General features: G+C 39.1%; 1 protein-coding gene across 2 annotated transcripts in view; it reads right to left on the bottom strand.

Annotated features, from left to right (window-relative positions):
* Positions 1–15,444, bottom strand: part of DENND5A (DENN domain containing 5A) — a 76,095-nt gene extending 60,651 nt beyond the window's left edge. For both annotated transcript variants that reach the window (XM_072969481.1, XM_072969480.1), the window contains exon 1: positions 15,312–15,444. In XM_072969481.1, the coding sequence (XP_072825582.1) occupies positions 15,312–15,420 (109 nt within the window). In that variant the 5' untranslated portion in view covers positions 15,421–15,444. The remainder of the gene's footprint in view (positions 1–15,311) is intronic.
* Positions 15,445–16,486: the final 1,042 nt, after the last annotated feature.

Here is a 16,486-nt window from a genome sequence, read left to right on the forward strand (position 1 = left end):
TTTAATTAATAATAATAATGTATCAATATTGACTCACTAATTGTGACAAATGTACCCTACTAATGCAAAATACTATTACAGGAAACCAGTTGTGGAGTATATAGGAATTCCCTGTACTATCTTCACAAGTTTTCTGTAAATTTAAATCTATTCTAAAATAAAAAGTTTATCAAAAAGGTTTTTAAAATTATATCTCATTTAAACAAAATGTCCAGAATAAGCAGATCTACAGAGACAGAAAGTAGATTTGTGGTTGCCTGCAGTGGGGGATGTGGACTTCATGGTATGCAATTTATATCTCCAATAAAGTTGTTTAAAAAAAAAAAACCAGAGAGACATAAAATAACAACACTTGTGGAAATTTAAAAGGTGCTCTGCCAAAACTAAAATTAACCAAGAACTGTTCATATGGGATGTAGGAAACAAGATCTATCACAAGACAGTGTGGCAAAGGATAACTCCAAGACAAAGGGACATCCCAAGGTTTAGCTGTGCAAGGCCTAGCAAGCCAAGATTTCAAATAATCCAGATTGATGGAGCTAAGGTAAGGATCCATTGTTTGTATCAAATTCTCAAAGGGATCTTTGAAGCAAAAACTATGATAAGCCACTGCTTTAAGATATCCATCACACGCCTCACCCAAGAGACTAACCACACAAACTCCTATAACAAAAAGAATCTTTTGGATGTTGCAAATCACAGAGAAGAAACAAAGAGAGTAATAAAGAAGATTAATACAGTTTTATAACTAGATACAATCATGTGGAAATAAAAGGAAAGAAAGGAAACAGAGGCACAGTTAAAGCACTCAAGAAGCCTAGTGAATATGAGTTCAGATGAAACTTGATAGCTTACTCCACAGAGCTTAAGACATACTGAAGACAGTGGGGTTTTTTAAATTTTATGATTTATGTTCTACCTATCTCAAAAAATAAGATGGCATATGTGAGAAAAATTATAGAAAAAATTAAAATCAGAACAAAGAACATTAAAAGAAGTAAAGAAATATAAATTCTTAACTACCTATGACGTAACTTTTCTATAAACTGCAAAAAATGATAGTTTGCTTACAATATATTTTAAAACAATAACAGAAAAAGTTTTGGAAGGAAATACACAAAATGCTAAACATGTTCATGTTACTTCTACAAGGCTAGACTATGGATGACTGCTATTTTTTTCCTTTTACTTTTCTATATTTTCTAAATTTCCCACAATGAATATGTATGATCTCAAGATAAAGAGATTATACTAAAAAATATGAATAATTTAATAGCACATTTCTCTCAAGCTGCTAAAGAGACTTTTTGAAATTAGGATTTAGAATATTAATTTAATTCCTAATTTCTATACTGCAACAACTTAGATGTCTTAACACTATTACAGTACAAGGATGTAGACTAGTAAAAAAAACTCTTCCTATTTATATGCACCAGTTTAAAGGTGAAAACTAAAAGACTAATATGTCATGTCCTCCTATTAAACCAAAGAAACATGTATTAAAATAGTTACACAATATTAACATTTCAATATTTGAAAACTGAAATGAACAAAACTTTAAATTTAACTCAAAGCCAAAACAACTGTAGGAGTCCTGACTCATCGCCTACAAAGGATTTGCATAGCTACATTATTCCTTGACAGCAAAAAGGGGAATAACCGTCACTCCCTGCCTTGTTACTAAAATCCCTCTTGGGAGAAAAAAGGATGTAAACTCATAACCCAATACTACCTTATAGTGAAAAATCTACCAAGACTCGATTTAGTTTCCAACCTGAGTCAGCAACTTTCTGCCTTCCCAGATTACCACAAATGAGTAAAGCAGGGTCCCCTCACAAATAAAATTTCAAGACAACAATTTCCTTCTTTCCAGCTTTCTACTCACCCAATTCCCCCTTTATCTGTGTTTTTGCAAAAATTTCCAAAGAGGAAAACATAGATCCTTTCCTTAAAGCCCTCACTGTTAGAGCTTTTTATGTGTCTTCTTTAAGTCTTAGAAAACTAAAAGCATTCCTTCTCAAAAGGTCAACTTCATGAACCAAAACATCTCATAATTGTCCACACAATCTCTGCACATTTCCTCCCCTCTTTGCATTATATGGAATAAGAAACCTTGAATGCAAAAAAAAGAAAAAGGAAAAATACATACACCACTAAAATCCACTGAAAATATTTTCACATAGCATATTATTCCATTAATCACCACAACCCTCTGATTTTACAGATAAGGAAACTGGCTCAGAGATAATAAGTCACCAATGGGTATAAGGCAAAATGGGATTAGAAATCCCTCCAGACACCCCAACCAAAGTTCTTTACATCTACTACATTGAAGTGGATGTCTCTTAGAACTTTAGAATTTAGAGCAGTCAAGAAGTACAATCTTGGTGTAAGAAAAACAACTAAGAGTAAGTAATCTTCATCAGGAGCCTAAAAAGGAATAAAACCCCAAGTTCTCTGCTGTGATACAGAGCAGTATCCTCAACCCACAGATCATGAAAGGGTTCCTCCCCAACTACAGCAACCCAAATCTCCTGGATCCTTTCCTGCACCAAGCACCATCAATGTCCAAGCTGTCCTTCAGTAGTTAGGAAAAAGATGGCTCCTCAGAGACTTCTCTTGATAGAGGTCCAGAGAGAATAATAAATGGGGTTAAACTGGGAGCCCAACCCAGTTTGCCAGTAACTGAGCTTAGTAAGATGCACATGCAGACATGAGGCCTGGGCCTTCTATCAGTCCTTGGAAGAAAATCAAGACGAAAAGCTGCCACTGCTGCCAAAGGTTTAGATGAAAAGCTTCTTAGAAAGAGTCTAAGGAGCAAATGCTATGTCAATTTTTTCTCTCCACCTTCTTAATGTCCATTGTCTTCTACATCTCTCATACTCTCTTGCCTAGACAGACTCTGAAAATGAATCAGTTCCATTTAGTTCAACAACCCTACAAACAGTGATCTTCCTTTTCCTAGAAAATCATTAGGTCTGCTAAAATGAGGACCCTAGCAGAATGACTAACAGGGTAGCAATTTTCCTGCAATAGTTATTTATAGAGGCAATAGTGGCAGCAGACAGTCTTCAAGCTATTGCAGTCAAATACCACCATTTCTCTTTTCTCCCACACTATTATTTTTTCATAGTCTATCTGGTATACTCTTGCTTATTTTATGTTTCCCCAACTTTTTTTTAAATTGACATATAGTTGATTTACAACATTGTGTTAGTTTCAGGTGTACAGCAAAGTGATTCAGTTCTGCATATATATACCTATTCTTTTTCAGATTCTTTTCTATTATAGGTTATTACAAAATATTGAATATAGTTCCCTGTGCTATACAGTAGGTCCTTGTTGCTTACCTATTTTATATAAAGTAGTGTGTATCTGCTAATCCCAAACTCCTAATCTATCTCCCACCCTTTTCCCCTTTGGTAACCATAAATTTATTTTCTATGTCTGTGAGTCTGTTTCTGTTTTGTAGATAAGTTCATTTGTATCATTTTTTTAGATTTCACATATAAGTGATATCATATATTTGTCTTTCTGTCTGATTTACTTCTGTCTGATTAGCAGGATAATCTCTAGGTCCATCCATGCTGCTGCAAATGGCATTATTTCATTCTTTTTTATGGCTGAGTAATATTCCATTGTGTGTGTGTGTGTGTGTGTGTGTGTGTGTGTGTGTACCACATTTTCTTCATCCATTCATTTGTCAATGGATATTTAGGTTGCTTCTGTGTTTTGGCTATCGTAAGTGGTGCTGTTATGAACAGTGGAGTGAATGTATCTTTTCAAATTAGTTTTCATCTTTTCCAGATATATGCCCAGGGATGGAATTGCTGGATCATATGGTAACTCTATTTTTAGTTTTTTTCCTTAAAAAAACTAAAAACATCATGGCTGCACTAATTTACATTCTCACCAACTATGTAGGAGGGGTCCCTTTTCTCCACACCCTCTCCAGCGTTTATTAGTTGTAGACTTTTTGACGATGGCCATTCTGACTGGTGTGAGGTGGTACCTCACTGTAGGTTTGATTTGCATTCATCTAATAATTAGCAATGTTGAGCATCTTTTCATGTGCCTGTTAGCGATCTGTATCTCTTCTTTGGAGTAATGTCTATTTAGGTCTTCTGCCCATTTTCTGATTGGGTTATTTGGTTTTTTGATATTAAGCTGTATGAGCTGTTTGTATACTTTGGAAATTCTCTTGTCGATTACATCATTTGCAAATATTTTCTCCCATTCCATACGTTGTCTTTTCATTTTGCTTATGGTTTTCTTTGCTGTGCAAAAGCTTGTAAATTTGATTAGGTCCCATTTGTTTATTTTGCTTTTGTTTCCCTTACTCTAGGAGGTTTACCCAAAAATATATTGCTGCGATTTATGTCAAACAGTGTTCTGCCTATGTTTTCCTCTAGGAGTTTTAGAGTATCTAGTCTTACATTTAGGTCTTTAATCCATTTTTAGTTTATTTTTGTATATGATGTTAGAGAATGTTCTAATTTCATTCTTTCACATGTAGCTGTTCAGTTTTCCCAGTACCATTTATTGAAAAGATCCTTTTCTCCACCGTATATTCTTGCCTCCTTCGTTGTAGATTAATTGATTATAAGTGAGTAGGTTTATTTCTGGGCTTTCTGTCCTCCTCCATTGATCTACACGTCTGTTTTTGTGCCAGTACCATACTGTTTTGATTACTGTAACTCTGTAGTACAGTCTGTAATCAGGGACTGTGATTCCTCCAGCTCCATCCTTCTTTCTCAAGACTGTTTTGGCTATCCTGGGACTTTTGTGTTTCCATACAAATTTCTCCATCTCTGAGTTCTTCTGAAACTCTTCTGTGGGAGCTATTGTGAGAGCCATTTACTGGTCATAAAACAAATCTACTCCTTTGAATGTAGTTCACATGACATTTTCAGTTCCCACTCTAGCTCCTAGAACTGAAATCAGCATTCTGTCTAGGTGTGGTCTAACTAACATCTTTCAAAACAGTACTATCCGCTCTCTTTTTCAATAATATCTCTCTATTAATGCAAGGTAAAATCACAACTTTTTGTCAACCAAATCACACTTTTGCCATAAGTCAAACTTGCATCCAACTAAAAGTCTCACATTTTTGTGTTGCTATTAAGTCATATCTCCCTTCTAATACTTCTACTTTTGTACCACCTGTTTCATCATACAGCTCAAATCTCTTACCCCCAACTATATCCTAATCATTCCATTCAAAACATTCTTGAATCAAAAAATGGTATTTCCCTCCTCTACCAGTCTACTCCCCTAATAAAGAAAAAGCCATTCTAGATTGACTAGAAATGTGTCACTTCTTCTCAGTCTTGAAAATATGTCTTGCAGTAAGTCCATGATTCCTTAAAGGTTATTGACAGTGACTAAATGATAATCACCCCAAAATTCTTTCAGAACTCAAGTAGGTTTATTTATACTAAAATACTCAAGTAATTTGTCTGGGTCAGGAGACTTGAATTCACTCAGAGGAATTAAATGCTCCTATATAAATGCTTAATGATCTCAGGTTTCAGTCTCCTCTTACCAATTCAGTTATATCCTCTCCAATCTATAGATAATTTACCACGACAATGGGGCAAAAAAGCTTCTGGTGCCATTTCAGTCTTGCAGCTATTTTTTTCAAATGTGGTTATTTGGAATTTCACATTTAGAGTATTGCCCAGCGTAAAATACCATTTTTGAAGAAATATTTAGCACAACAAAAGCTTTTTTGGAGGGGTGGAGGGAGGAGTTCTTTGAAGCAAATCCATAAAAGTGTTAGAGGAAGCAGAAATGCTAATTATAACAGTTCTTACCACAGCAGCAGAAACCAAACTAACCAATCTATTACAGAATGAGGCTAAAGGAGAATTCTGAAAATGAATACACTTCTGCTACCACTGAAAGAGAAGAAAATGTGTCAAGCCAAAAATTTTAATTATCTCTCAAGGTGAAAATATTCCCACAATTCATCAAAATATCAACCCACAGATATTTACTAAATGTACAAGACATTTAATCAAAACAATTCATACAAAACCTCACATCATACTCACATCCTCTCAACAAATCCAAGCTATAAATATAAGTACAATCAGAGTGATGTTTTCTCCACTCACTCACTATAGGATAGAGAACCTGTCTACCCCACACTCAGCCATTCTGCTACATTACCACATTATTCCACACTCAAGCAATTTGTCTATCAATCCTGATTGAGTTCCTACTGTGCAGCACATAGCTCTATGCCAAGTGCTATACAGACATAAAAATTTACCATTCAAAACCAACTGGTCCCAGAATTCATGAACATACTTGAGTAAACTATCTCATTCTCCAGGCAGACAGGTCTCACAAATCTGAACAAACCTCTCATCCAGATGAAGCTAGGAAGGTACTGCAGTATATTCTATAGCACAGATGCTATAGTGGAAGAAATAGGACTTAAAGACAGGCAAATATAGATTCAAATACTAGTTGCACGTGTTGCTGAATTTTAAGTAACATGCCCAAGGACTCTCTTCCATAAATCTCAGTTTTCTCATCTGTAACATGGGCATAATTATACATATCTCATAGGTCTATTGACAGACTGTGTGTAAATACATGTAAAGCATATGGGACATACTTACATGGAGCATGAGAGGTGAAAAAAAAAAAAAGAAAACAGCCATACATGCAAGAGTCACCTCTAAATCTTTAACCATAAAAACAAGACACAGAAATGTCCTGGCAATTCCCAAATGTTTCTCAAGAAGGAAGCCTCTACTGCATGAGAGTGACAACATATATCAGCTTCACAGAACAGCAAACATGGCTGTATCAAGAACACTCACATGTTTCTAAGTCCAAATTTCAAACTATAGCTTATAATAAGGAAGCACACAACACTCTCTTTCTCCAGAGCACAAAGGAGATATAAGAATCTGGGAGCCTCCTGTCAGGTTACCCTCAATAACAGAAGAAAGTTATCTTTACCCCTAAGACTTTTTATAGTAACAATTTGTTTTAGCAGTTTCCTCAACCACTAAAATTTTACCAATTGGTACTAAATCCAAGAACAAAGACTAGGATTTGTTTTACTAAATGTGTGTTAAAAGCACTGTATTGGTTATATCAAAGCCTTGTTGTACTTCAGGCCCAGCTGTGAGAGCAATAGAAATGTTTCTCTTTCACTCTGTAGATAATACTGATAAATGGCACACACTCATACAAAAAAAGGTAGGGGAGCTTTTTGAGGGAGTACAGAATAGTGTGATAGCATAGTGTTTAAGAGGGTTTGCTCTGGGATTGCAGATCTAAATGGGAAAGGTAAAACAATAAAGGCTTTAGAAAGAAAGAAAGAACATCCTTGTGACCCTGCAATAGCAAACATATCTTAAACAGAACAGAAGAGGCATGAAGCATAGAGAAAACTGATAAAATGGACTACATTATAACTAAAAGTTTGTGTTCATCAAAAGTTATCATTGGGAGAATGAAAAGGAAACACACAAATCACAAGAAGATATTTGCAATACATATAACTGACAAAAGACTCATATCTAGAAAATATAAAGAATTCCATTAAAGCAATGAGTGGAAAAAAAAAAAACCTAAAAGAAAAATGGCAAAACTTGGATACTTCTAAAAAGAGGAAATACCAGTATTTGATAAACTTTTGAGAGGTACTCAACTTCATTAGTCATCCAGAAAACGCAAGTTTAAGTAATGCAATAACCCCAAATAACCAACTGAGTATGGGAAAACAATCCTATCCTATTCCTCTCTTCTACAGACCTCCACATTCTTTATTACTCAGCACTTACAAAAGCTGTAGAAGTTTTACTTATTTAATTTCTAAAAGGTAAAGTACTATGCCTTATATCAGGGGGAAAAAAAACCATGGTTACATACAATTCCTTGAAAATCTGAATAAGGAGCCTTTATCTTCTCATAATTAATACAAATCTTTATCAAATATCTACAATGTAAAGCACCTCTAGCAAAGCTAATAAATTTGCCTACCAGACTCTTGGACAAGAGGAGTTTATAACATAACTTTGTAATGTTTTCATTTTTATAATGACCTATGGTTTTTATAATCAGAAAAAAAATTTAAATTTTAATGGTCATTGTCAAATAAAGACTCTGGGGAAAACAAGAGACACCTAATTTACCCAAAATAAAATCTCTGGTTTTCTTCAACAACATAACAATAATTAATACCTATCTTCATAACTAGGCTAAAACATTGTTAGAGAGCCATTACTCTAAAACTACAAAAACAAAGAAAGAAAAGGACATCAGAAATGACACAACTGAGAAAGGAACCATCTCTTCTGACATTCCTGGAAAGTAGTTCTATATATTTTTTAGTAAATGTAATTTGTTATAAATTGGTTTATCCACTTATAAATCATGGTTTATGGCTATTATTTCTAAATCATTTCCTCTTTGTCTTCTGGACTTTAAAAATCCTGAGTTTCTTAGTTGCTTCTCATACCCTTTCATTATAAATAATATGATAAATCAGAAGTCACAGGCAGCGCCCAAACTACAACCAAAAAAGATGCAAACTGCAGGCTACACTGAGGGATTTCTGAGGTTAGCAAATGCAAATCATTTTCTTGCCTTTTCAAAGAAAACAGGCCTCAAAAAGTGTAAAACATCCTGAAACAGTCACACAAAAAAGAGAGCTTCTTAGAAACTAAGCCCAGTAACTATTCGGTCTAAGAAAGACATTTTCAGAATTGTTAAGTGTGGAGAGACAGGGGAAAAAAAAAAGTATGAAAGAACAACCAGCCTTAACTATAATTCAAAAAACGAATGACCTGGCTTCTCTCCTGAGAGATTCCTCTACTGCATTGTGGTTTGGGGACTGAATCAAAAAGGCCACATCACAGCTCTGTTATTCAGTGATTAAGCCATTGCTTCAGTATTCCCAAATCTATCATTTTAAAAGAATAATCTCATCAATGGTGAGACAGAAGACCTGGATTCTAACAGTTCCTTCTAACTTTCTGGGTGACACTGGACAAAAAAAAAAAAAATGTATTTCAAGTGGGGCTGAAAATATTAAAAACTGTTTAAAAACTATAAAGTCATTGGCAAGTATTAATCATTGCCATCTGTCAAAAGCGGTGGCTGGACTAGCTAAGATCTAGTTCTGACAGTTTTTGATTTTGAGACCAATATAAATAAATGCACACTCATATTTTGCCAAGTAGCAATAGTTTAGAAAACAAGGAATCCCACACTCACAGAGGAATGAAGCTTCATTAGACGAATCTCCACATATCTTCTCCCTGCTCAAGTCCTCTCAGCACTTCATGAAAACATTTTAGACTAATGTAGCTAGTTCAGTCCATAAAGTAGACCACAGATGGCCTAGCAAAATTTTGACCTGACCTACCGATCACACGAATGAACAGAAAAAAATTACTAACCTGGTTCTCTTTTAACAGGAAACTATGACAGATCCCATGGATGACAATCAAGCAAATATCCTAAGTGTAACATTTTAGAAATTTGATCGTCTAAACTACAGCTGCTCCCATCTAATTTCCTAGAGCCATACCTGGCCCTTCAGAAACGTACTGCAGACAGCTTGAGAGCTGTCACGTGCTCATTTTCACCATGACAGGACTCTGACACTCATAAACCCAATCCAGGATTCTATACACTCCAACCTAAAACCAGCCTTCACAAAACATCTGGAACATAGATATTTGACCAATATCTGCCTCACTTAATAAATTTTGAGAGCTAAATCTAAAAATTTGGCAACAATAACCTATGTGTAATCACTGAATTCCATAAGAAGTCACCAGCTTGTGTAAGGGAAGGCTTTCTTTCTTTCACTAGGTCCTATGCCATATCCAGCAGGAACCTAAAACATATCAAATATAGGTTCCTCTATGTGCAGCTAGGTTCCTGAGAGACCTCTAAGACCACCTGACAGTAATTCAAACCCAGGAATGACAACAGGAATTGAGGACCCAAGCAAAGTCCAAGTACACCTTCCACCAGAGTTAGCCAAAAAACAGGCTTATAAAAGGATATAGAACTGGAAATGGGTGTTACCAAAGGAGGCCTCAGGCAAGGAAAATTTTATTTATAATCTAGGAAGGAAGGAAGGAAGGGCTGAACAGCATCTAAGAGAATTTCACTTAAGCACCAAACACTGTGACTCAAGATTTCCTCCTAAGAAGAGAGGAGCAGAGCCACAGTGTCATTAAAGTAAAATCCACTTACCTTCAGTGAGATCCTCACCTCCTGAGGGAGTGTAAAGTGGGGTTCTCTTAGGTTTAAGAATATAGTCCCTCTAACTAAATTTAGCATATAATTTTAAACCACCTTGGGGTTGCTCTGTAATTGTTTTCTGTGTGTTAGTCTCTTTTCTTCACTTCATATTTGCTCTACCTTATAAAAGGAAACAAATGACCTAACTTTGGAAACCTCCCCCTCCCACATGGACCTCTGTAAGTATCCACAGATGCTTGAGGTAAGCTATCAGGATTTGAATTCCATTTCAGCTAGGAGTCTAAGCTTTAGAGCAGAGATGTCTTTCTAAAATGACCATGGGAGAATTTGCACAGAACTGACCAGATTTGTAGAGGAAAATAAAAAGGTTAGCTCAAATTGACTCCGTTTGAAACTGGCTCATCAAATTTTTTGTACCCACTTCATCTTTGAGAAGAGATAGCCTTTTTTTATTTTTTGTTTCTTTTAAATAAGATATACTTCTTAGTCATCAGGAATATGCACATCAAACCCACAAGGATACCACTTCACACCCACTAGGATGCCTATGATCAAAGATAGTAAGTGTTGGTAAGGACATAGAGAAAAAGGGAAACTTTCATACACTGCTAGTGGGAATATAAACTATGCAGTTGTTTTGGAAAACAGTCTGCAATTTCTCAGAAGGTTAAACACAGAGTTGCCATGTGACCCAGCAATTCCACTCCTAGGTATATACCTAAGAGAAATGAAAACATATGTCCACACAAAAATGTACACAAATGTTCACAGCAGCATAATTCATAATAACCAAAAAGCATATAAACAGCCCAAATGTCCATCATTTATGATAAGTAAAATGTGGTATATTCACACAATGAAGTATTCAGCCATAAAAAGAAATGATGTACTGATATATGCTACAATATAGATGAAACTTGAAAACAAGCTAAGTAAAATAAGCCAATCACAAAAGACCATGTTATATTATTCCATTTATAATGAAATGTCCAGAATAGACAAATCCATAAAGATCAAAAGTAGATTAGTGGATGCCTAGGGGTCTGTGTGAGGTTAGGGAGTTCGAAGGATATGGGAATTGACTGCTAATGGGTTATGGGTCTTCGGGGGAGAATATTCTAAAATTGATTATAGTGATGACTGCACAACTTTGTGAATATACTAAAAGACACTGAATTGTGTAAACAGGTGAATTATATATCTCGATAAAGGTGTTTTTATATGTTAGAGAGAAAAAAGAAAACACTTATATAAGTGATAAAGCAAGTAGAGCAAAATGTTAACAGTGAATCTGGAAAAAGGATGTACGGAAGTTCTCTGTACTATTCATGTCAGCATCTGCTGTGAAATTACATCAAAAGAAAAAACTAAAAAAAAAAAGATATCTCTCTTGATAATCACACACAGTATTCTTGCTTAACATGAAAGAGAAACCTACACTAGAAAAAAATGCCATGCCTGCTCCTGCCCCTGCCAAATATTTCACTTGTCTCCCCCTTATTGATCAAATAACTACAAAGTATGTAAAGAATCGTGTAAGTAGCAGAAAAGAAGAATAAAAACGTGACCAAGGGAGACAAATATTCTCCAACTTTCTCAGGTCCTCAGTTTCCTCATATGTAAAAAGCAGGTTATATGATCTCTGAAAGTGCTTCCATGTTTGACATTCCATGATTCTATTGTTCTAATTTCATTGCTTAATATGGTTAAAGAGAAGTATGTAAGATGTGACCAGTCCTCTGGCTTTCCTGGACAAAGAGCACTTTTTCTCCCTTCTAATGGTGACAGTAAGAGATGATTTCAGTGTATTGTCAGTGGTCTAAGCAGTTTTATACCGGACCCTGGCCAGTTGCCCATCTATCTGCATCCCCAAGCCCTCTCTTCAATTCTTGACAAGACCTGCCTCTCAGAGCCTGAGAAAACTGGAGTAGTGAATGAACGAATCGAGGATACTTACATCTCAATGCCAGATGCAGGTCAGTGCAGAAGAATTTAAAGATTTCAAAGTAAGAAGTACGTTACAAGCATTCTAGAACTGTAACTCTCAGGCAGAGACAGGGAAAGTAAACTCAGGAATCTCACCTCACAGTAAACCTTCTCCTGCAGTCCACTGGGGGTGACCATAAGAAGAAGGGAAAATGAAGATGCCCAGAACACCCATCCATCAAAGAGGAAGGACTGGACTCTACTACCATCTGCCTCCCCACTTAGCATGGGCCAACAGTAACAGAAAATCAAAATCAAAAACACTTCTTCCAGATTTGTTTATCTACTTGACAAACTCAAAAAGCTAATAAGCAGACACTATTTCCTAGAACTGGCTAGACTTGTGCTCCACCAATAGATTACCTTCCTCTCCTTCAACCCAAAGTATTTCCTCAACTAACCAAAAGAAAACAAAGTTAATTTTCACTTGCACTGTTCCTTGCACAATAAATAACTACATAACTTGCCTAAATGCTTGAGTCTGGAAGAAATGGGAAGAGGTGACAGAGGGAGACTCCTATAAAATTCAATGATCTGAGTCTATATTCAACACAGCAAAGTCGATGCTTATTGTTGCAAACAGAAAAAGAATGAATCTTAATCTTTCTCCATAAAGCGAGAAGGAACATTGAGCATCTTTGATTTGCTTGTTCTGGATTCACTTTTTAAGAGCATAGAAGCTATCTGAGGTATATAACTTAATTTGCTTGGAGAGAGTATAGACTCCTCAGTACCTCCCTAGAGAACCTGGGTGCAATTCACAATTTCCTGTAGTTTCATTTACTATGACATCATCAGTTTGGGAGCTATAAGGCAGAGAGAAAATGCACCCTGGAGAGTCTCAAGACTGACCCGCATAGAGCTATTTGTATTCTGTTTTGTTTTACTCAAAGATTCCCTCTGGGTAGTCCAGATTCCCCTATCAACCCACCAGAAATGAAATGAAGGAAAAAAAGAAATCCTTCAATCAGTGCTTATTCTAACAAAGGCCATCTACTGAATAGATGGTCTTGGCATTCCACTACTGCAACCACACTTAAAAACACAGAAAAATACCCTTCTCTACAGTTCTTATACAGCCCTGTCTTTATTCTCTCAATAACCTTCACAGGGATATAATTTTAGCTTGCTGAAAAGCCAGATAATTAACAAATATTCACTAAGAGAGAATTAATATTTTTGAGGGTTTACTTGATAAGATACTTTTTATTTACATTCTCTTTTTTATACATGAGGACCCCAGCAGAGTTATCTAACTTGGTCCCCAGTCAGAGAAAGTCAACAGCAGAGTGAAAATGTTAAAACCCAAAACCCATGCTCTAACAAACCAAATCACTTTCCCACTCCACTCCTCTGCTTTATCATTTGCAAACCATTCTCTTTGTTTCTGAAAATCAAACGTCTATATAATTTAATAGACACTGAAAAGCACAGCATAAAAATAACGCTAGTTTAGTCCACCAATTTAAAGTTTCTTTTCCTGGGGAGAACTGTGTTATTTTTAGTCTTCTCGACATGTAGTGTTTTATAAAGGCCCAGCCAAGTAATTAGATTCAGTTTAGTGTCAGGAGAGGAGCACTGGATCAAAGTCAGGCAATTAACTAGCAGGACATAGGCCCTACTGTCCTTCCTAGGCCTCATTTTCCTCTCTGAGGTCCCTTCCAGTTCCAATTCCATGATGTGAATTCCAACAACTACTTCACAAAGTCACAAATTTATGAAACATAGATGAAAAATTTACACCGGTACTGTAAGAATTTCAAGACCTAAAAAAGTGAACTTAAAGCTACCCCAACAAAAGGTCTAGTATTAACTGTATTACTGCTTCATGATTTTTCTCCACCTGCTATTAATTTTGGGAAATAGTGTATTTGCTCTGACCTTGTTAAAGGTCATCAATTCATCACTTTTTAAAAACAGCCCATTTTGAAGTATGCATCTTTTTTTTTTCATAAGAAACAATAAATTTTTCTGGTGGGGGGGGACCTGTCCTGTCATCTCTGAAGCAAAGTAAAATTAGTCAACAGGATAATCACTTTCAGGAGAGAAACTTTACAGCGAACACATCACAAAAGAACACTAGAAAGGAGTATTCCTCATCAAATCAGAATGACACAACCAACCTTCACCCCATGAAACCTGCAAACTGGACACTCCAGACAAAAACTTTTCCAAAACTGTTGCAATTCAAAGGTTCCAATGACGATGCAGTGGAATTCGCGGGGATTCTACAATTCTGACACCGGTGCAGTGGAATTCACAGGGATTTTACAATTCTGACACATCTTGCGTAATTAGTGCCAAATCTAATCTGGGAGCTACCCTCACTTCCCCACCACCTCCCCTTTGAAGGATGACTCGAGAGGCATCACTATGCAACCCAGGCCCTCCAACAAGGTTGCTGCCCTTTTATACATAAATGACTGTGGCCTCATAAAGGACATAAATTATTTTCATTAAAAAAAAGGCATGGTCCCGGGGTACGAGCCCTTTCTAGAACTAATGGAGTTCTCATCCTCCTTGGACCGGCCCAAGTTCACTTTATTACTTCATGTCCCATCAACCCAGGGGCACAGCTCAACGGCTGGGTTAGAACGGTTTTGAGGAACTGTGATCACAGGCTTCTTGGGAAGAGGCCAGATAAACTCACCAAGTTTTTGTTTTTCTTTGTTTTTCTTTTTTTTTTTTTTTAAGTCTGGGTAGAACTTACTTTCACCAGGACGTAGGATGCCTTCTTCCCTCCCAAATGGGGGTGTTCGAGGACAAGCTTCCCTTTATTTTATACTAAGTCACTAAACCTTCACCAGACTGAGAACACACAACCCTTCCTCCTCCTGGTCCCGAAGGACCTGGCCACAGCGCAGAGGGGCGCAGGGGCCGTTCAGACCCCACACGGCTCAGAGCCCTTCTTTCCGTAGCCTCTCCTCCAGCCCGACGCCCCTTTCCCCGCGCCCGCCCTGGGTCCTTCCGACCGACCCTCTCCCGGCTCTCGGGACAAAGCGGGAGTGGGGGTGGTTTCCTCCGGGGACCCTGGCCGCAGCGGGCAGGGGAAAGCGGCCCTGGGCTCAGCGCGCACTCACCCGACAGCTCGTCCGGCTCCAGCCCGGTCTCGGTGTCCAGCCCGCAGATGACAAAGTAGTCGGCGAAGCGACTGGGCGCCGAGCCCCCTCCGCCGCCACCGCTGCTCATGGCGCCGGGGCCGAGCGGGGCCGGGCGGTGCGGAGCGCCGAGCCCCCGCAACCGGGCGCCCGCCCGCCCTCAGGCCGCCCCTCCCGCCGCCGCCGCCGCCGCCGCTACCGCGGCTCGGGGCACCGCCCCCGGCCTTGGCCCGGTCCCCGCGGCCGCCGCGGCTGCCGTGACGGGGCAGGGGGGCACCGGGCCGCCCCGCGCCGCATCCTGGATGCCCTCCCCTCCGCACCGCCGCCGCTGCCGCCTGCCGAGAGCGCCGCGGCCGCACGGAGCCTGAAGAAGGGCGAAGAGCGCTGAGGAGAGCGCCCACCGCGGCCCCCTCCCGCCGCGCCTGCGCACGCGCCGTCGGGGAGGGGGCGGGCGCCTCGCGGAAAGGATGACGTGATGCTCTTCGAACCCTGCGGGCCGCAGCTTCCCAGGCGGTCTCCGCAGCGCGGCCGGCTGCTGTCCGGTCGCCTGCGACCGCCACCCGCTCCGGACTGCGACTCATTTCGGAAGGGCTGAGAAGGTGCGGGATGAGTGGACGCACCCCGCAGAGTCGGGACCCTGGCCCATGCTCCTCCCCCACCTCCGCCTCCCACTAGAAGGTCTGGCTATCTCCTCCTTAGCCCGGCCCTGTCACAGGCACAGAGTAGCAGGATTGAGCTCGGAAGTCCGCTTCATCCTAACTCCAGGCTGTCGGCCTAGACCCGAGATAGAGCCTTCTCCCTGACCCCGCTCCCTGACGCCCATGCCCAACCCTCTCCTCAATACAGCTGAGGATGCCCCCTCTTTTGGCGGAGGTGGATCTTCCCGCCCTGTTTTTACCCTTGTCTTACATATGGGGAAACTAAGGCTCAGAAAAAAGCAAGGACTTTCCCCAAGGTTACATAGAGTCTAAGAGACAAAGCCTGGGCTAGAATTCTGGGCTCGTGGTCATTCCCGCCCCCTCACCCCCACCCCAACCTTTTTCCCGTGCACCAAGCTGTCCCTTTATCTCTCCTAGAGCCTCCAGAGGCCCCTGCCACTTGGGAGCCCCCTTTCTGGTTCTGAGAATTCTCAATTCCATTTCTGAGCCGTTTGTCCT

Source organism: Vicugna pacos, chromosome 10 (assembly GCF_048564905.1).
Source record: "Vicugna pacos chromosome 10, VicPac4, whole genome shotgun sequence".
Taxonomy (NCBI): domain Eukaryota; kingdom Metazoa; phylum Chordata; class Mammalia; order Artiodactyla; family Camelidae; genus Vicugna; species Vicugna pacos.